We start from the raw sequence: 20,615 nt of genomic DNA on the forward strand, positions 1-20,615 counted from the left end.
TATTTATGTACTGTTTATATATGCCAGTTTGCGACACCCCTGCGACGCCTGCCGATGGCTCTGTGGTCGTGTCGACAGACGGCGGGACTGTCAGGTACTCGTGCGATTCCGGGACCACCCTGGCAGGGAACGTCGAGCAGCAGTGTCAGACAAATGGGCAGGGTTGGGCCGGGACACCACCAATATGTGGTACATCGTCTTTTTAAACAAAAAGAGTACATACTGTCGCTTTTGTAACATTGAAGAATGCTGGTTTCTGTGCTGTTCTGTTTCTGTAATTTCAAACTGTAGGATTTAACAGACAGACATATTTGCGAATTCATGCAAATAAACTGAATAAAATTCTTGCTTTCGAAAACATCCGTACCCTAGACACAAATTTGATGTTTCAAGTAACATAGGTAGTATGCTGCCCAAATATAGCGTTTTAAGTATCATCATGTGTGTAACGAGGATGTTTAAAACGTATATTGTATACCGATCTTTTTTCAGTATCATGTACGACATTGACCCAACCTGATAACGGCAACATGACCACGTCTACTGACGGTTCAGCTTCTACCGTAACGTACACATGTGACGTCGGTTACACGTTGGCTGGTGACGGGACGAGGCAGTGTAGCGTCACTGGCGTTTGGACTGGCTCTGACCCGATTTGTCGTATGTTCTTATTACATCACTAGCACTTTATCTCTACGATTACAGTGTATTAAAGAGCCATATCTTTTCTGTGCCGCATTTTTTCTGATATACACTTCGCCGAAACAAGATGTTATCAAGTTGAAATTCACATTAAAGCGGATACTTATGTATTCAATTGCAGAAATGTGCACGGCGTTAGTCACACCGAATAGTGGTTCTGTCCACTTTATCAGTAACGGCACGTCGACGGTCGCGAGTTTCATGTGCGTCCCCGACTACATGTTGTCAGGCAGCAGCGAGTCACAATGCACAAGTACAGGGGTCTGGACGCAAGTGTCACCGACGTGTGGTATGTGTTACAGACACGGAATACGATAAAATGTATAGCTCTCTAATATTCAAATTCAAATATTTACATCCGCCCAGTCTTTTGTAAAGAGGAGACTTGACATTCATATTGTGTAACCGCAAACGGCCAGGAGTTTCGAAACCAGCATAGCATCGAATCTGAATATACCATGGACGATATATGCTATTTACAGTTTGTGAGTCTCCGGCGGCACCAGATCAGGGCGCGGTTTCGCTGTCGGCGGATAACATGACGGCGACGTTCCGCTGTGACGTCGGTTACGTAATCTCCGGGTCTGACGTTAGGGAGTGCAGCTCCGTTGGCCTTGGCTGGGATGGAACACAGCCTACTTGTGGTGGGAATTATTGTTATCAGTATACAGTGTCGTAATCTGTGAATGTATTGTTATTCATATTAATCAAATAACTTTGTGAGGTGCTTTCGAAGACATATTCTTTACCAGGTAAACGTAAACGAAAATGACCAGTGAATTCTTTAACAATGTTCATTTTCTAGTTATATTATTGAAATCTTGTGTCCTCTCGTTGTTTTTCAAAGAACCTTGCGAGGCGCTTTCTCAGATCGAGAACGGAAGTGTTTCCCTGGATACGGAAGGCAGCACAACCCGCGCTGTACACTCATGCATGCTGGGTGCCACGCTTACAGGGGAAAGCGTTCTGCATTGTTTACAGAATGGCTCATGGAGTAGCCTCCAGCCAAACTGCGGTCAGTGGCGATGCATTCCGTTACTTTAGTAGCTTTGGTTGAATTTCCTACTGTTTTAAAATTGCAACTGGGCAACTGAAGTTGTATGTGCAGAGAATGGGAGAGAATATTACTTTTTAGTTTGGACAACTTGAACTTCTTAAACATCAAAGTACTCGACATTTTCTTTGTAATTGAGTTGCCCTTGTCACAAGAAATATAACCCTCGTATCCGTTTGTTCTAAAACAGTAGATACTAACGTACAGTCACAATTTTCAGTGTTGTGTCCGACATTATCTGCTCCCGACAGTGGATTGGTTTCTATGTTTACCGATGGGATGACGTCAACAGCCAACTTCTCCTGCGGGTCAGACTATTTTCTTGTCGGAAATGACGTCATTTCATGTGCTGAAGATGGTTCATGGTCTGCGGCCGAACCTGTTTGCCGTATGTTTCATCATCATATTAATTATCCATACTGAATTTTAGAACATGTAATTATTAACAAACTCTTTTTGGGTTATTTGACGTTACATAATGTCGTGACTAAAACACACATAGACGAGAATGTATTAATATTTACACACAGAGTGTAATGATCCGGTTGGGATCCTGCATGGCTCCGTGACGTCAGACGGACAGACGGCTGTGTACACGTGTGATCTTGGATACACACTTGACGACGAACCTCAGCGCGCATGCTCAACTGAAGGCCTCGGTTGGGAGGGCGATGCACCGTCTTGTGGTAAAATTCTTCGATTATTTTTACGCAAAGTGAGTATTGGCCATACTGGATTTTGGATAACGTCCTCTATATACCCCCCCCCCCAAAAAAAAAAAAAAAACAACAACAAAAGAAACACACACAAAACAACAACAACAACAACAAAAAACAACAACCCAAAAAACAACAAAAAAAACAACAACAACAAACAAACAAAAAACAAACCCAACTACAACGAAAAAACAATATTTATTCCGTAAATCATTCCAGTATCCTGTCCACAACTGATCGCCCCGACGGACGGTAGCCTCGTTCTGATCACGAACGGCACGAGCACTGTGGCCACTTTTACGTGCAATATTGGCGGCATCCTGCTAGGGTCTGCCAGTATCACGTGTTCTTCCGATGGCGTGTGGTCCGGCGACCTCCCTACATGCGGTAATAATATCAGAACATGCAGGAAGAAGCAATAGCAATTACTGCTGTTCAATGAATAAATTGTACTTTGATATGTTCGAAGGAAGCAAATGCATTGTCTATGAATATGTTCGTTCTATTTTTTCAGTAAGAAACACCAGGCAATACTATTTTTATGATATGAAATTCTTAAACAGTGGTATGCGGCACTTTGACTGACCCGGACAGCGGAGAAGTAGCATTGTCGACGGACGGACTGGTAACGGTGGCCACGTACTCGTGTGTGACTGGATATCACGTGAATGGGGAGGTGTCAATCACGTGTGAAACTAGTGGACAGTGGGGCAATGTTCCACCTACGTGCGGTAGATATGTTTGAAATAGTTCTTATCAATATTCGATTTATTCATAAATGTGTATCAAGTATGAATTGATCTTGTAGGTAAACTTTTATTACTGTTTTTAACATCTTCAAGTATTCATAATATTTCAGTGTGCGATGCTCCTCTGACCCCGGACAGCGGGTCTGTGGAGATCTCAGCGGACGGTCGGACGGCGTTGTACACATGCGATGCAGGATATACTTTAGTGGGCGTGTCTGCAAGGAGCTGCCGGACATTGGGTGCCGGATGGAACGAAACAGACCCCTCATGTAGTAAGAAAATAAATTTTGCCTTTCTATTTCTTCTTAGGTAGACGTTTAAGAGCGAAACACACATCCCTCAGTGTAAAATACGTGAACAGCTTTTGATTATACTCGTTTCATTTTCTTCTTCAAGAGTTATGCATTAAATACATTTCTGTTACTGGTATAATAATACATTAGTCCAGGGAAAATAAAAAAATGGGGGTAAAATGCCCAGAATTTCTTTTGGTGGATTTGTATCATATCGGGCATCACATCTAACATACTAAAATTATAAAACAATCACATGATGCAAAATGTCATTTTGGGGGTAAGATGTTGGAAAAATTAATTAAAAGTGAGAAATTCTGGAGTATATATATATTTTTATACTATTATCCCTTATTTCCCCAGAGGTGTGCAACGTTCTCTCGAGCCCAGGTGGCGGTCAGGTAACCTTGGTAACTGACGGCACGGACACACGTGCCGAGATCACATGCGACACTGGATACACAATGAGCGGCGAGTCCACCCTTGTCTGCCGAAGTGACGGGACATGGCACCTCTCCGTGCCTACATGCAGTAAGTGTAAATTTTCTCGAGTGATACTGGTTTATATTGATACTTATTACGCAGACAATATCAGTGAACAAGAGTGTACTTAGTAGGATGATACCATTTCTTTTGTATTATTTCTTATGTCTTTCCTGAAGACTAGAATGTACAAAATAGATCCTCCATTTTGGTCGCTTTAAATGATATTGGTACAGCTACATGCTGTCAAATTTGATATAAGGGATATATATACAAAAAATTAAATAAAAAAATATCACAACTTTTCCCACCTAGCTGCATGTGAATCAATGACGACTCCGGCTAACGGAAACCTTCAATTTTTAACGGACGGCACGGAGACGCAGGCTAATTACACGTGCACGGTGGGCTACAGTATATCTGGTCCTGCACTTCTCTCATGTCGCTCGGACGGAAGCTGGGACCTCACTCCACCCTCTTGTGGTAGTAACTGAATACGTTATCAATTGATAAATATGCGTTTTATACGACTTTTGATGCTTTATATGTACGTATAATGTAATCTCATTTCTTCTAACAGTAGTAACATCCATACGTATAATACGTATTATGAAAACTTAGCAACTAGCAGGTATAGTACATGAATATTAATTTCATAAAACTTTTATTGAACATATACACGTAAAAGTTGTGCTTAAAAATACTGTCTCATATAATTATATAATTATATTTTGACTTTTGCGTTAAGTTCAATGTGCCGTTCTGGATGCCCCGGCGGCTGGACATATTGCGACGTTCACTGACGGTGTCGCCACTATAGCGTCCTTCAGCTGTGTGTCCGGGTACCATCTAGACGGAGCTGACTCTCGGACATGCAGCGCCGCTGGCAACTGGGACCTGGAAAGTCCAAGATGTGGTGGGTATATTATGAGCTTTTGAAAATGTTATTTTAGTACTGCTTAATTTTAACGTCATTTACTAAAAAACACCCCTTAAAAACCTTTAAGAAAACATAAATACTAAACCTCGATAAAATTATAACGTCTTGATAACCTAGATTGCGCTAGCTTTATATTTCTAACCTGTATCGTCTAGTGTGCGACGTCCCGACTAATCTCAACAATGGGAATGTAGACGTCTCATCTGACGGAATGACGGCAACTTTCTCCTGTGACGTCGGCCTCTCCCTGTCTGGTGCCCAATCATCCGTCTGCGACACGCTCGGGTCGGGCTGGGATGCTGCCTGGCCAACTTGTGGTAATCTCCAATTCCTTCTAAATGATGAGTAATTAACCTGGTTGAGTCCACACGTGCCTCTCAAAGCGAATATAATATTTTATCGACGGTGTTGGTATCCTCATATCTCTTACATAACCTTTACCTATAGTGGCGTGTCCTGAGCTGGAGAGTGTTAGTAACGGAACGTCTCAGGTAACGTCTGACGGCGCCGTGACGTCTTGGTCGGTGAGCTGCGATGTCGGCTCCACTGTGTCTGGGGCTATCTCACTGGAATGCCAGCCTGACGGAACGTGGACAGGACAGCTACCGGAGTGTGGTATATCTGCCTCTTGTTTTTTATAGTCTGTTCAATATCTGTCTTTATCGAGATATTATTACGATGATTTGAAAGTTAGAAAATGTGTCTGTCAATCGACATAATTATGTACGTGTTGATTGGAAGTATGGCTAATATGTGTATCACAACTTCATATCCGTTCTTATCCTCTGAAACAAGTGGCTAACAGTATTGCGTCCACATTTTCAGTATCGTGCACTACGCTGACATCGCCAATAAACGGTAACATGCATCTACAGACCGACGGGGCGGTAACAACAGCCACCTTTACATGTAGCCTCGGATACTCTCTCAGTGGGCAATCGGAAGTTACTTGTCAGAATGACGGCTCTTGGGACGCACCAGAACCCACATGTGGTTAGTTAAAATGAATTATTAAAATTAAAAAAATATACAAATGTGCTTAGTGCTTTGTTCTAATACATGCATCGATTAATTTATGAAAACGTAATTCAATTTATCTCTTACAGCACAATGTGACCTAAGTTGGACTGTTGACAGTGGGGACGTATTGTTCTCAACATCCGGTGTCGAAACTACGGCTTCAGTGACGTGTGGATCCGTATATCACGTCATGGGTGACAATTCTCTTACATGCACGGACAGTGGGGAATGGAATTCCACCTTTCCTTACTGTGGTATGTATGAACTCGTCATTGTTTTACCCTAAAAATACAGACAAGAGCGCCAACTGTACGCCCGTTCAATTTTGGTGATTGGTTGAACGTTAGTCAAATTAAAGAAGCGGACACTCTCTCTAGTGAGAGAGAGAGTTTTTCAAATTCAAAGGTCATAACTTTGAAATGAATGGTGCGACGTAGCTGGTTTTCGAACCTGACCGAGATTTTCTACCAATACACATTGGTGATACTTTGGTGATAATTGAATAAAGTTAATTATGGCTTGGGCAATACCGATTTATATAAGTAATTTATATAATAAAAGGGTGACATCTCTCAAGTGAATTGAACTATACAGCTGATTATCGAACTGGTCCAAGACATAACGCCCATACACGTTCTGACCAAAATCGGTGAAAATTGGATAAAGGCTTCTAAAGTTATTGATCGGACGTACATAAAAGTTGGTATTTCATATAGTTAATTTCAATATTCTTACATTAAGTGTTGTTTTCGAAATCTTAAATACTTAGGTGAACTTATCAGTGCTTTAAAGCAAAGCAATCATGTAGGTGCTCCGTTGCCTGTTCTTGGCGGCAGTCACATGTTTTGATAATAGACCCTTCATAAGTCAAAGTTTGTAAATAAGACTTGACCAGTTTAGAATGACCATTTACCATATTCACGTCATTTTACCCCAGTGTGTGACGCTCAGGCAGCTCCATCCGACGGAAGTGTTTGGGTGTCTTCGGATGGCAGCTCGATGGTTTTTACCTGTGATGTGGGCTTTACGTTGGCCGGTGAGGCAGAGAACAACTGCAGCAGTGATGGAACCGGTTGGCTGTACCCCCAACCTTCATGTGGTATAGTAAACCTCAAATGATTTAGTACAACCCTCAATCTTCCACGGTTAGGAAATCTCTATACCTTTAGTTTACGAACTTATATGTTACTCTCGTTTGTTTTTCTGTTACAGTGAGCTGTCAACCGTTGGCCGCCTCTTCAGTAGGTAGTGCATCCGTGACGAGTGATGGGCAGACATCCGTAGCCGCCTTCAGCTGCCCAGCCGGCTACTCCCTCTCTAGTGCAACCACGGCTGTCTCTTGTCTACCCGATGGCACTTGGGGCAGCAGCATTCCAGATTGTGGTAATCTATTCTTTTCCATGTATTTACCCGCCAAGTAATTATAGCAAATAAAGTTGGCAATACTGTTGTGTTTGTCTAACTTTGTAATTGCTGATGTCCCAAGCACATCCCTTTTTGTATGATTTGTATTATATAGTTAAATGCGAGACGTTGGCTAACCCGGCAAGCGGAAGTGTCAGTATTGAGACCGACGGAAGTTCCAGTCACGCCATCTACTCCTGTCTAACCGGATACACGATGTTTGGCGATCAGCAACGAAACTGTCTTATTAACGGCTCTTGGGACGGGGATGTGCCGGTCTGCCGTGAGTTGCATTTCTTAACTCCAGTTTAAGCAATTTTTTGAACTGTAACTGCATACGAAAATGAGGAGTGATTGATTTCAGTAGATAAGTAATTATATATCATATTTATGCATTTTATTATTTATACTGAACGCATTCAATAAACGACCCATCATTGTCGTTTTACGTCTTTTTTTCTCGAATCACAGTATGCAGTCAAGCACCGTCGCCTCTGAACGGCGCAGTGAGCGTCTCGACGGATGGACTTACGGCTGACTATACGTGCAACGTCGGGAACACATTGTCTGGCGTTAGCCAACGAGAATGTCGTCTCGACGGCACGGGCTGGACTGGTGATGCCCCGACATGTGGTATGTACCTAGAAAGAAATTATCGTTTGAATATGATGCACCTTTCCAGTCAGAATATGAGAATAGCGAAAAGGTTTTGTCTGTTTATGTTATGTGACCTAGAACCATTTCGCTTTCATCCCTTCACAAAATAAACGATTCAGTTGTGATAAAACGCATTATATACCTACCGAGTTGGTTATTATTTGTCACAATCGTAATAAAATCTTATTAACCTCTTTAAATATTTGACAACAGAATTTTCAAGCATTGTTTTAAACTACGCGAGCTTTCTTCAACAACTTACCGTACCCGTTTTCAGTTGAATGTAGCACGCTGGACTCTGTGGTTGGTGGATCAGCACTCCTATGGACGGACGGTGCCTCAACACATGCCAACTTCAGCTGCCAGACGGGCACCACCTTGGCAGGAGAACACCATTTAACCTGCCGCACCTCAGGGTCGTGGTCCTTCAGCGTCCCACAGTGTGGTATGAGAATCTGTTGTGTTTTTTTTCACATTTATAGATATTGTAATAACTGAATAACAATCTCAAACACATTATAAATCAAAAGCGCTTTAGTTTTATTTAACGTTAGCTATGGTCATCAATATTTTCTTATTCAGAATACTACTTCGAATTTCATTGTAAGACGACAAAATCATCAATTTTACAATATTTCATTAAAAATCTATCGAGACGTGGATCTTTAAATAGTTTATTTTGTCATGTACGTGAAGTTGGCGGCCTAGTGGCCTAGCAGCCTAGCGGCCTAGCGGCGTGAAGTTAGCGGCCTAGCGGCCTAGCGGAATAGCGGCGTGAAGTTAGCGGCCTAGCGGCGTGAAGTTAGCGGCCTGGCGGCCTAGCGGCCTAGCGGCCTAAAATGGTTTCCTATTTCAAACCATGTATACATGCAGTTTCTTCTTAAACGCTAAAGTGCTCGATCGACTTTTTTGAAAAAAGTTGAAAAACGCTTCAGAGTGATAATTTGTGCATAAAAACAGTAAATATATCATTGATTTTGAAGATCAGGCATGTTTAATGCTTTGAAATAGCTGACTGCTTAATCGGCGCTTTAAAAAAAAAAAACTGTTGATAATCGCTAATTATATAGCTTCGAAGTGTTAATTTGTGCATTCAAACAGTAAATATATCATTGTTTTAGAAGATCAGGCATGTTTAATGCTTTGAAATAGCTGACTGCTTAATCGACGCTTTTGAAAAAAAAATGTTGATTATCGCTAATAGCTTCAAAGTGTTAATTTGTGCATTCAAACAGTTAATATGTCATTGTTTTAGAAGAAAATGCATGTATACATGCTTTGAAATAGGAAACCATTTTAGGCCGCTAGGCCGCCAGGCGCTAACTTCACGCCGCTAGGCCGCCAGGCCGCTGAAGAGCTCGATCGACTTTTTTGAAAAAAAGTTGAAAAACGCTTCAGAGTGATAATTTGTGCATAAAAACAGTAAATATATCATTGTTTTAGAAGATCAGACATGTTTAATGCTTTGAAATAGCTGACTGCTTAATCGACGCTTTTGAAAAAAAATATGTTGATTATCGCTAATAGCTTCAAAGTGTTAATCTGTGCATTCAAACAGTTAATATGTCATTGTTTTAGAAGAAAATGCATGTATACATGCTTTGAAATAGGAAACCATTTTAGGCCGCTAGGCCGCCAGGTCGCTAACTTCACGCCGCTAGGCCGCAAGGCCGCTGAAGTGCTCGATCGACTTTTTTGAAGAAAAGTTGAAAAACGCTTCAGAGTGATAATTTGTGCATAAAAACAGTAAATATGTCATATCTTTGGATTGACGACCTCGCCTTCACTTCGTCGTTTACGCCGTCGTCGAGTATTTCATTGAATAGTATCCAGTAGGTATTTAAATAAGCATTACTCATGTAACTTTGCTGTATCATTTTACGTCTCTTATCTTTTACTTCAGTGTCTTGCACAAATCCAGTACAAACGGAAGGACTTGAAACTACGACAACATCGGACGGTCTAGCAACAACGATTGCATTCCAATGTGCGGTCGGCTACTTGTTGCACGGAGTGCACGAAACATCATGCACAGTTAGTGGCACGTGGAGCGAGCAGCAGCCGTCCTGTGGTAGGTACAATTGTTCGCTTCGAAAAGGTAGTGTTTCCGCTGCAACGCCTACCCCATTACCCAGACCATTACATATATAACTCCATTGTTATTATGTAGAGTAGCCTGAATAACCTCAAAAACTCAGGTTCCGACGATGAGATGTGACCCATAGAGGTATTTTATTTGTTAACCGAAACACTCTGATTACAAGCTTCTTTTGGCGTGGCGTTCTTGCACTTTGCCTAAGACCGATGTCTTCAGACGTACAATGCGTGGTTTGCCCACGCGCTTCATAATTTTCATGTTTTATATTTTTCCAGTTTCTTGTCCATCTCTTACCAGTCCCGACAGCGGCATTGTTGTAGTAACAAGCAACGGCACCAACAGTATGGCAACTTACAGCTGTGCTGGCGGCTACTATGTACAAGGGGACAGTTTTAGGCTGTGCCAGGGTGACGGCGTTTGGAACTCGACAGACCCTACCTGTGGTAACTTTGCTTGCTAAGCGTATCAGCAGAGCAATTTAGCTAAACACAAAAGCACTATAGTTCTTTTGTTTGCTTTAATATACCATAAACATGTTTGCTACTGGACTACTCTTTCGATCTTGCCAAGTTTTTTTGGATTGATCGTCAGTGTTTTTGTTTTGGGTCAACATTAGTTTCAAAATCATAATGATGTTTTAATTAAGCTTATTGACGATGCTATTGTTCATTGTTGTTTTTCATAAAAAAAATCTGAATAAGTTTCAGTAATGTACTTGTTATTGTTTTGCTTTCTTCAAAGTTAATGTGTTTCTATGTTCAGTGTGTGATGCTCCCTTGTCGCCGGAGAACGGTGGGTTCATTCTCCAATATGATGGCTACACAGCGCAATATCACTGCGATGTTGGCTTTAGCTTAGATGGGCCAGCTGAACGTACATGCGCCTTGGACGGTACAGGATGGTCCGACATAGACCCTATCTGCGGTATGTTGATGTCCCAAACGTTGCGATTGGTTCGAGAATGTGTTGGAATATATTTAAAGCACCATCCAAATGTTGTTTTATCTTACCGTTAACATTTGTTTTAATTGTTTATGAAGCATGTGTTTAAGCTTTATTTTCTGCATTTAACCTACATTATGAGATTGTCATCGATGGCACTTTCAGTGAACGATAACATATTTACTATAATGCCATGTACATTTGAAAAGACCTGTTATCTACAAACATTTATTTCAAAATCGAATATATTGATCCACGACATCTTTTGTTTTCAATTCACAGTCGGTTGTGTAGCTACAACCGATCCAGCAAATGGCACGGTGACTCTGACATCAGATGGCACTACGACACAGGCCACCGTGAGCTGTGACGTCGGCTTTACGGTCTCCGCAACTGATCCTTCACTGTCATGTCAGCCAGATGGCTCTTACTCTGAGCAGCTCCCTTCATGTGGTAGGTCTCCCTGGATGTTGTTTATAACACCAACATATTCGTAAATATTTTGTACATTGTTAAATATATCAAGACCATATCTTACGATCAATGTCCTACTTCTATGCAATGCTTGTTGTTTCTTACATCAAGCTGCACTTTTATAACGGCTTCTGTGTTAGCCGCTTTCTGTGATAAACGGAATTTATTTTCAACATGAAATCACTTTTTTTTATAAATCACAACACATTATATACTTGTAGTCTTCTGCATGGAGTTGCAATCATCCGCGAATGGTGACATACTGCTGACCTCAGACAACGAAACTACATGGGCGACGTTCTCGTGTGATATTGGTTTCTCTCTGGTCGGGGAACAAAGTCTCTATTGTCTGAAAGATGGGACATGGTCACAACCTACTCCAACTTGTGGTAAGATTAATTCAACAATATTATTTGGGAAGATCGTTTAATACTGTCCGTGATATAATGGTTCCGTTTTGAAGTAAATACACATATATAAAACACTGAAAGGATATGCATTAAGGGTAATAACAAAAATAACGCATTCCATTCCTTCATTCAATATGCTCCATTTGTTTTAAATAAATCTCCTGCTTAGCACACAGTCATTAACTGGTCTTTCATTTGGTATTAAATGCTTAAAGTACATAACGTTAAAATACTTCTTTATTTTCTAGTCACTTGCGACGCAGCCCCTACTATCGAAAACTCGGTATACACGCTAGAAACGAATGGAACCGCGAGTTACCTGTCTGTACAATGTTTAGACGGATATTACATGCAAGGTGCTGATGTCATGGTCTGCGACTCCTCCGGGACGTGGGACCCCATACCAGAATGCTGTGAGTAAACCCATGGATGTATTGCCTTCCGAGGCCATGATTACGAACAGGCTTAAGTCCAAAACAAGACTCATAAAAACCCTTTTATTAAATTACAATAAACTCGTCTTTATTCTACCATTCCTGTTATAAATATATATGCAATCACTAGTAACTGTACCATTGCAGTTAGTAATATAATTGCATCAGTTCTCCGTTAGAAGAAAAGTCAGAAGTTTTTTTTTGCTATTTAACCGCTTGAGTCTGAGACTTGAGACTGCTTGTTATCATGTCACCTACTATGTTTTGTAACGCTTTCATTGCAAATCTCATTAAGGCGTTTTTTTATTCTCTAAATATCCAAATATGCCGTGTAATTAATTTCAACAATTTTGCGTTCTGATGACCGTTATTCTTTTCTTTTCTGTATTTTTCAGTGTGTGACAACCCTGGAGTTCCAGCAAACGGGGAGATGCAGACAGACGGACGGATAGTGACATTTTTATGTGATCTTGGCTACACCATGAATGGAAACAATACGGCTCAGTGTCTTAATGGAGGATCTGGTTGGAGCGGTCATGTGCCAGAGTGTAGTAAGTGATTTGATATTTGAGTTTGAATTAAATATTTCAACTGATTCAACAACGATACTCTGTAAGTGAATACTCTTGATCCGAGTGTGAATTAATTAAACAAAAATGATTGTAGATTCCATATACGGTAGTGAGTTCAATAAAAACTACAAACTAATGTTTATTTTTTACCGAATAAAATATGGTTAATACATTTATTAATCAATGCTTTTCTAGTTCAATGTGTGGCGATATCAGATATATCTGGAGGATCATTGTCAGAGAGTACAGACGGCAGCTTCACCATGTATACGTATACGTGTCCAGCCGGAGCGTCGCTTGTGGGAAGTCCGGTTCTCGAATGTGTCCTTGATGGATCATGGTCCGGCACGACGCCAACCTGTGGTAAATAGGGAATATTATCTTGTCGGGCGATCAATAGGGCTGTATCACTTCGATGATTACCTATTTTATTTACCAAAATAATGTATTGAATCCTATTCCTTGTGTTTTTGTTTGTCAAGGGCTATCCCGTGACTAGTTAATATATAATATGTTTAACATGGTAGTGCGATATCATGTCACTTGCAATATACGTTTTTAATAATGTTCGAATCTCACAGTTTCATGTCCAACACTGTTGGCCCCGGACAGTGGCGAGGTCCTCCTGCAGACTGACGGGATATCAACAACAGGGGTTTACAGTTGTGTGCAGGGCTATGAACTTGTTGGCCAGGTGAATCGTACTTGTGGCACTGACGGGGTCTGGACAGGCAATTCACCAACTTGCTGTACGTATCATTCCAAATAACCGTCCTCATTTCGTACGTATTATCACTTAACGTCATATCTCCAGAATTGATTTTTAATTATTGCCTTTTGAGAAACATTTTTCTTTACGATTTTAACTGCAATTATTTAAATGACTGTTTTGCAAAAAAGAACGTTCGGGTATTATTCCATTGCCTTTTCAGCGTGTGTCGTTCCTGAGTTTCCTACAGGCGGCGAAATAACTTTATCGGCAGACGGAACCGTCATAAGCTATTCTTGTTCTCTCGGATACTCGGTGGACGGAGACCCAGGGCGTACCTGCCTTTCGGATGGACAGGGCTGGTCTGGACAACAACCGTCATGCAGTAAATATTATATTTATTTCTTCTTAGACTAAATACAAATGATGTCCGGTTGCTTAGGCATATAGCTATTGTGAACGTCTGGTAATTGTTGAATTGTCTAATATGAAGAGAAGGTAAATAACATAGATAATTAAACTTAAACGATACTCCTGGCTCTCACCTTTTTAAAAAGGATACAATGTTTTGAAGTGGTATAATACATGTTTGTAATAAAAATAATCACAACACTCTCTTTAATGATTTTGAAAGATGGTGAGATTGGGTAAAGGGGTAAGAAAAGGAGGAATGAAGATAGAATGGATAAATAGATGGAGGGGGAGCGGAGAAAGAAGTGATGGAAAAGAGGTGAGGGCAACGAGAGGGGAGAGGAAGAAGATGGGATTGGTTGGAGATAATTTGCATATATGTACACATGGTTGTATCATAGCATAACTATGACTTTATACCAAGAGTCGTATATTGTATATCAACCTTTCTAGCTCTTTGCGACACAATCCAAAACATCAGCGGTGGATCAGTATCTACGTCAACGGATGGTTTGGTGACTGAAGCCGCTTTCACCTGCGCTGCTGGGTTCACGATGGACGGTCCGGCCACAGCACAGTGCCGTAGCGACGGCACTTGGAATACAACTGGACCGTCGTGCAGTAAGCTATACTGAATTTAATTTGTGTTGCTATTATCAACATGATTTTCTACATATATTATGCCTTACTGTTTTGTCTTCATGAGGGCAGACTTAGCTACATGTGCATTGCGTGTACCGAGCAATAAACATGCTGAATGGAATTCCGAATTTATATTCTATGTGACGTAGTTTTCTTTGCAACACTCTTTTTTCTACAGTCATGTGTGAGACAGTATCGAGTCCTACTAACGGTGGTTACAGCACGTTTACTGACGGAGTAGCAACGTTTTCCATCTTTACATGTGACGTCGGTTTCTCACTGAAAGGCTCGTCCGAACTCACTTGTGGTTTATCCGGCTCGTACCTGGGAACTGAACCATTATGTGGTGGGAGAATGGTTTATTGTTTTTGAGACCATTTCTATTTCTTTTGCTTTCCTTTTAAACACAAGGATTTCCAAGATGTCTATGCATTTTCTTCATATATTGTACGCGTTTTTCAGATTTTAAAGACCAATCAGTACACTTCAATTCAAAAATACATTGGAATATTATAATGGATGCTTTCCTATCAAACCCTACCCGTGTTTGTTCCAGTTTCTTGCTCCACCCTGACTGCCCCAGATTCCGCCACACAGTCAATGTCCACAAATGGTTCAGTGACGTTGGTCACATACATGTGTGAAGCGGGCTACCATCTGGAGGGAGAGGCAGTCCTCACATGCACTACTCAAGGGCTCTGGGACAGTGATCAACCGGAGTGTGGTTAGGCCTTATTGTAAAGTATCTAAAACATTCGGATGAATAGGGACTGCCTGTCACCTTAGTCACAAAATAGTTTTTAGACAACAAACTACCACAATGTCTAGGATAAATTTTATCGGTTTCTGGTTTATCAGTTGTTTGTATGATGAAACGTCCATTCCAATGAAACCCATGAGTTTATATAACTTTGTTTTAACAGTCAATCTACTATTCTTGTCTTTTTCGACTCAAATATTTCAATACTTTTTTATTCAGTGTGTGACCTACCAGCACAAATCACTAACGGCATACTGACCTTATCGTCTGACGGTCGAACGGCAGCGTATTCGTGCAACCAGGGATTTAATCTGAACGGAACTGCTGAAGGCACGTGCTTGATGGGTGGACAGGGATGGAGCCACGTGGAACCGACATGTGGTGAGAAATTGAATTGATAACAGGCAATTGATGCATTATTGTGAACAAATAAGAATATGTTATTTCAAGGTATGTCTTGCAACCGTTGTCAATATGGCTTTGTTTCAGTTCAGTGTGATAGTTTTGAGAGCCCTGCTAAAGGAACCGTCAGCGTTTCAACTGATGGTGTAGTTACACTGCTAACTGTGACGTGTGGGTCAGGGTTCACACTTGATGGAATTGTCGAGTTGCAATGCGGAGAGGACGGGGCGTGGACGTATGACGTCAACAGCTTCTCGTGCGGTACGTCATATTTTTGAGTGTTCAAGGAAGTCGTATATAATGAACCTGAAATGGAATATGCTGCATAGCAATCTCATCTCTTCCACGTCACACTTTAACTATTACTATTCGACAATACACTGGTTCATAAGGTTTACACGTCAAGTAATACACGCTTGAAGCGTTAAGTCCACACCGATAACGGTACATTCCAACAGTCTATGTTTAGCACGAGTGACTTCTTACTCGTCCACCGTCATCAACGCTCTATCCACCCCTTCCACACACACACCGCTATAACCACTCACATATTGCACCCCAACCACACACATCTTTTATTCTTTATACATTCTATATTTCGTTGTTTACTTTATTCATGATGTAAGTTTTGTTTGTTTCTCACTGAACGTTTACTTTTTAGTGAGCTGTGATCCCCTGACTGAGCCAAATAATGGAAACATGTCCATTAACACTAATGGTAGTGTTTCGGAAGCAACATTTTCCTGCATCGCTGGATACACCCTTGCAGGTTCCCCTCTCAGTTATTGTGGCGTAGACGGACTCTGGTCTGACCCTATTCCAATATGCGGTACGGCGTTTTATCTGTTAATCCCTTTCTTATTTCATTTGTGACAAATCTGAGAAATATTTGACATTATAATTCTATGTTCTCTTTAAAAAGCTAATTGTGATGCTGTTTTTCTGTCCCAAAAGTGGAGTGTGAAGACATGTCTGCAATATCCAGTGGTAGCGTATTGATGTTCAGTGATGGATTGAAAACGATGTTAACGTATGAGTGTGTATCCGGCTATATGCTTCGTGGCACTAACAGTCTTGAGTGCAGAACGGACGGTTCGTGGAGCGATGGATTTCCCGAATGTGGTTGGTGACTATGAAGTTCTTTTCGTGAAAGTTTTTTTTGTAGTTTTTATAGCATTATGTTTACATTCGCCTAGTCTTTTGTATAGATAAAGTTAGACGTTCATATTTTATAACACGCAAGGAGTTATGAGGTCTTTGTTTATTTCCATTATTGCGCAAGAAAAAATGCGATCAATCCTTAATTAAGCATGACACTGTGTCATGGTTGCTGTCGATGTCAATGAGTTGGCAATGTTATATATATTTTATAGTGTGTGAGTCACCGATTTCACTGATAAATGGCGATTTCACCATAAGCGCGGACGGCATGACCCTATCTTACGAATGTGACGTCTCGTTTACACTGGTTGGTGATAATATGAGAACGTGCGGTAGTGACGGATCAGGATGGGGCGGTCAACCCCCGACGTGTGGTAAGTTCCTTATGTACTAACGCTTTTACACTAGATATGTTCACTAACATGACTCCCACTTCTTGTTTATATTGGTACAGATATTAAAACGAACGTTATTTTTATTTATATGTTACAGTTAAATGCGACAACCTCCAGTCATTGTCGGACGGTGATGTTACACTGACATCCAATGGAACGGTTACATCAGTGACGTTTTCCTGTGACCTTGGATACAGTGCCCAGGGTGTTTTCATCGGCATTTGTGATGATACGGGTGCTTGGGATATTACGCCGCCGTCCTGCGGTAATTTTTAATCGTGTCACTTTAAAGTGAAATGAATTTATGTTTGTATTATTTCACTCCAGTTTCCACCCCCTCCAAAACACAAAACACCGACCACAATGATTAAGATACATATTGATATTGGTATACACCAATTTGTTTTGCAGGGAGCTGCGAAGTTCTTAATGTCATACCCAACGGAGAAGTTGTTCTGACAACCAATGGTTCAACTTCTTTAGCGACGTACACATGCACAACCGGATACTTCTTATCTGGGGAAACAACTAGACAATGCAGTGGGGGCACATACTCGGGGTCGGAACCAGAATGCTGTAGGTGTCAACATATGTTCTAGATTCACTGACTGTTTCAACCATATGTTGAGTACTCAATCTCACACTTGTCAAAGCAATTATCAGTAAATGCAAAATATATACCCTGTTTCAGTGTGCTCTCCGCCGGCTTATTTTGCAAATGGCGAGTTTACCTCAAATGGGTCTGTCATCACGTTCCTGTGTGATCAGCGATATACTTTAAACGGGCCGAACACAAGAGTGTGTTCAAATGATGGATCTGGATGGAGTTCCATAGAACCGTTTTGCGGTAGGTACAAGAAATGTTTATAAGTTTGTTCGCAAGTGATGGATTGCCACCGTATAACAAAACAAATATGTGTGGTACATTAAGTGTTACTTGTGAAGGAATAATGTCATAAACATTGCAGTTGCATGCGATGCACTTACGGCTCCAACTGGCGGCTCAATAAATTTGACCACGGATGGTTACCAGACATTAGCAATGGTGAAATGCGACGTGGGCTACACCATGTCGGGACCAGACGCACTCACCTGCAATACAGATGGAGCCTGGGATATGGAAGTTTCTTCTTGTGGAGGTATGAATAATTATCGTATACCCGTGTTATTTAATCACGCAATTTTGGAAGATATGATTGCTGAATGTCTGATTATTTTTGAAAGACATATGTATGTTGCCGTGGTTCATTTTAGTGGCCTGTTCGGCATTGGACGTTCCTGTTGGAGGACATGTGGAATTGCAAACGAACGGCCAAACGACGACGGCAAGTTTTACTTGCGATGTTTATTACACTTTGGTCGGACAAGATACGTTGTCGTGCAGAAATGACGGTACATGGAGCTTCAAAGAACCATCTTGCAGTAGGTCTTCATCTCTTATGCGACACAACAATTTTCTAAATGTTGGTTCGATTGTACGCTACTGGTCTTGTTCCAGTAGTTTCCACTTTTCATGTAATGAGAGTCTGAATTTAATACAATTATTACTCCAACATGAATTGTTTTCTTTATAACGAATAAAACATTTGTTTTGTTCATGTTAGCTTTTTGTTTATATTTTTCAGTTCAATGCCCGGTTCTGGATGCCCCAGACAGTGGCTTCATGGCAGTCACTAGCGATGGTCTTGTGACCACAGCAAAGTACACGTGCCATGCGGCCTATTACCTGATAGGGGATGAGACCTCTGTGTGTGGCACAGAAGGGTCTTGGAACTCGACTGCACCAACATGTAGTAAGTGAAAAGGCGTTTAGCATTTTTGTTTGATTTCAGACCAATACATGTTATTTTAGGTTAGATGGAGATAACACAATTAAGAGTTAAAAAGAATGATATTCAGCTACACGCTTATTCGATAAATGAGCTTATACTATTTTTTTCAGTTTGTGTTGAACCCTCCAGCCTAGCAAATGGCTCAATTTCCGTGTCAGTTGATGGCTTGTCTGCAGAATATAGTTGTGACCGAGGATTTACATTACAAGGGGAGCAGAGTGTATCATGCCTCGGAAATTTCCAAGAATGGTCGGCAGATGGACAACTATGTGGTATGATTTTATTTAATTTGTCTCTGAAAAATGTGTCCATTAATTCAAAATAAATTGATGATCGGTTTAAGTTATTAAACATTTGTAATGTTTATGTGTTGTAAAGTTATATTTCAATTTAGTTACCTGCGGAGACCCACCAACAGTAGACGACGGAGACGTTACCGTACAAACGAACAGAACGTCTTCAAGTCTAATTTTTATGTGCCAGGCCGGATACAGCCTTTCGGGTACCTCTTTAGTCAACTGTCTCTCCAATGGATCTTGGGACGAACAATTTCCAACCTGTGGTAAGTAAACTACCACCGTATATTACCAACGTCTTTGTGTATTTTTATCATGAATTAGATATATTTACATTATAGCAATAAGGGCATTTTATGGTTAAAACGAACGGTTCTTCAAAAAAGTGTTGCAATCTTTGTTTGCAAATATTTCAGTTGCTTGTAGCGATGTGTTAGGGGTGGCGGATGGTTCTAGTACGCTTGGTACAGATGGATTGAAAAGCAGCTACTCATTCTCTTGTGGCGAGGGTTACAGTCTGGAAGGAGATGCGGTCGTCACGTGTCTTGAAGATGGGACGTGGACTAGTTCCCCTCCGAACTGTGGTATGTGTATTACAATACTTTCATGTATATATGTTTTGTGTTTTTTTCGTTGCCTAATTGTTTTAGGACATTCTGACATCACCAAGTGATACAAGTTTTTTTCTCTGAGTACACAGAAATAAAAATAATAAGGCGTCAAAAAATTTCCCCATCAAATATGATTGAACAGTAAACCAGTGTCCAATGTAGTCATCTTTAGTCATTTTGACAAATGTAATAAGTAGACAGATTAGGAAAAAAATGAGTACTTTAATTGATAGCTGCACTTTTTATGTTTTCTACTTACAAATATCAACTACCATGATAACTTTGTGATTATCATTCTGTCAATTTTCTCGTATATGTAAATTGAGAACTTATAATATTATCAAAATACATACTGGTTAAACCAAATGTGATAACTCTTTTTGCAGTTGCTTGTTTGAACCTCGCGGCTCCTGATAGCGGTACAATGACAAAATACACAGACGGTTTA

At 40.7% G+C, this 20,615-nt stretch overlaps 2 protein-coding genes across 2 annotated transcripts; both read left to right on the forward strand.

Annotated features, from left to right (window-relative positions):
• The first annotated feature begins 20 nt into the window (after positions 1–20).
• LOC128225676 (CUB and sushi domain-containing protein 3-like) lies at positions 21–5,578 on the forward strand. The gene is made up of 15 exons (XM_052935585.1): positions 21–189; positions 493–660; positions 824–991; positions 1,185–1,346; positions 1,550–1,717; positions 1,977–2,144; positions 2,287–2,442; positions 2,692–2,859; positions 3,036–3,203; positions 3,332–3,493; positions 3,878–4,045; positions 4,313–4,480; positions 4,746–4,913; positions 5,093–5,254; positions 5,385–5,578. The coding sequence occupies exons 1-15, from the start codon at positions 21–23 to the stop codon at positions 5,576–5,578; spliced, it is 2,517 nt and encodes an 838-aa protein (XP_052791545.1).
• A 569-nt stretch (positions 5,579–6,147) lies between these two features.
• Positions 6,148–20,229, forward strand: LOC128225677 (sushi, von Willebrand factor type A, EGF and pentraxin domain-containing protein 1-like). Its single transcript, XM_052935586.1, has 33 exons — positions 6,148–6,211; positions 6,895–7,056; positions 7,170–7,340; positions 7,477–7,644; positions 7,833–7,994; positions 8,296–8,463; positions 9,922–10,089; positions 10,392–10,559; positions 10,879–11,040; positions 11,341–11,511; positions 11,754–11,921; positions 12,191–12,355; positions 12,772–12,927; positions 13,144–13,311; positions 13,530–13,697; positions 14,522–14,689; positions 14,889–15,056; positions 15,267–15,434; positions 15,690–15,851; positions 15,960–16,133; positions 16,534–16,701; positions 16,827–16,994; positions 17,246–17,407; positions 17,526–17,693; positions 17,840–18,004; positions 18,120–18,275; positions 18,397–18,567; positions 18,683–18,850; positions 19,054–19,221; positions 19,371–19,532; positions 19,655–19,822; positions 19,973–20,140; positions 20,207–20,229. Exons 1-33 carry the CDS (start codon positions 6,148–6,150, stop codon positions 20,227–20,229), a joined length of 5,244 nt encoding a protein of 1,747 aa, XP_052791546.1.
• Positions 20,230–20,615: the final 386 nt, after the last annotated feature.

The sequence above is a fragment of the Mya arenaria genome, chromosome 3 (assembly GCF_026914265.1).
Source record: "Mya arenaria isolate MELC-2E11 chromosome 3, ASM2691426v1".
Classification (NCBI taxonomy): domain Eukaryota; kingdom Metazoa; phylum Mollusca; class Bivalvia; order Myida; family Myidae; genus Mya; species Mya arenaria.

Excerpts from the sequence above, each read along its gene's own strand:
- LOC128225677 (XM_052935586.1), top strand. The coding sequence starts at position 6,148 with ATGGGTGACAATTCTCTTACATGCACGGACAGTGGGGAATGGAATTCC. Across the intron at positions 7,057-7,169 it reads GTACCCCCAACCTTCATGTG|TGAGCTGTCAACCGTTGGCC; the intron begins GTATAGTAAACC and ends TTTCTGTTACAG. Across the intron at positions 18,276-18,396 it reads TTCCATAGAACCGTTTTGCG|TTGCATGCGATGCACTTACG; the intron begins GTAGGTACAAGA and ends TAAACATTGCAG.
- LOC128225676 (XM_052935585.1), top strand. The coding sequence starts at position 21 with ATGCCAGTTTGCGACACCCCTGCGACGCCTGCCGATGGCTCTGTGGTC. Across the intron at positions 4,046-4,312 it reads CCTCTCCGTGCCTACATGCA|CTGCATGTGAATCAATGACG; the intron begins GTAAGTGTAAAT and ends TTTCCCACCTAG. Across the intron at positions 4,481-4,745 it reads CCTCACTCCACCCTCTTGTG|TTCAATGTGCCGTTCTGGAT; the intron begins GTAGTAACTGAA and ends TTTTGCGTTAAG.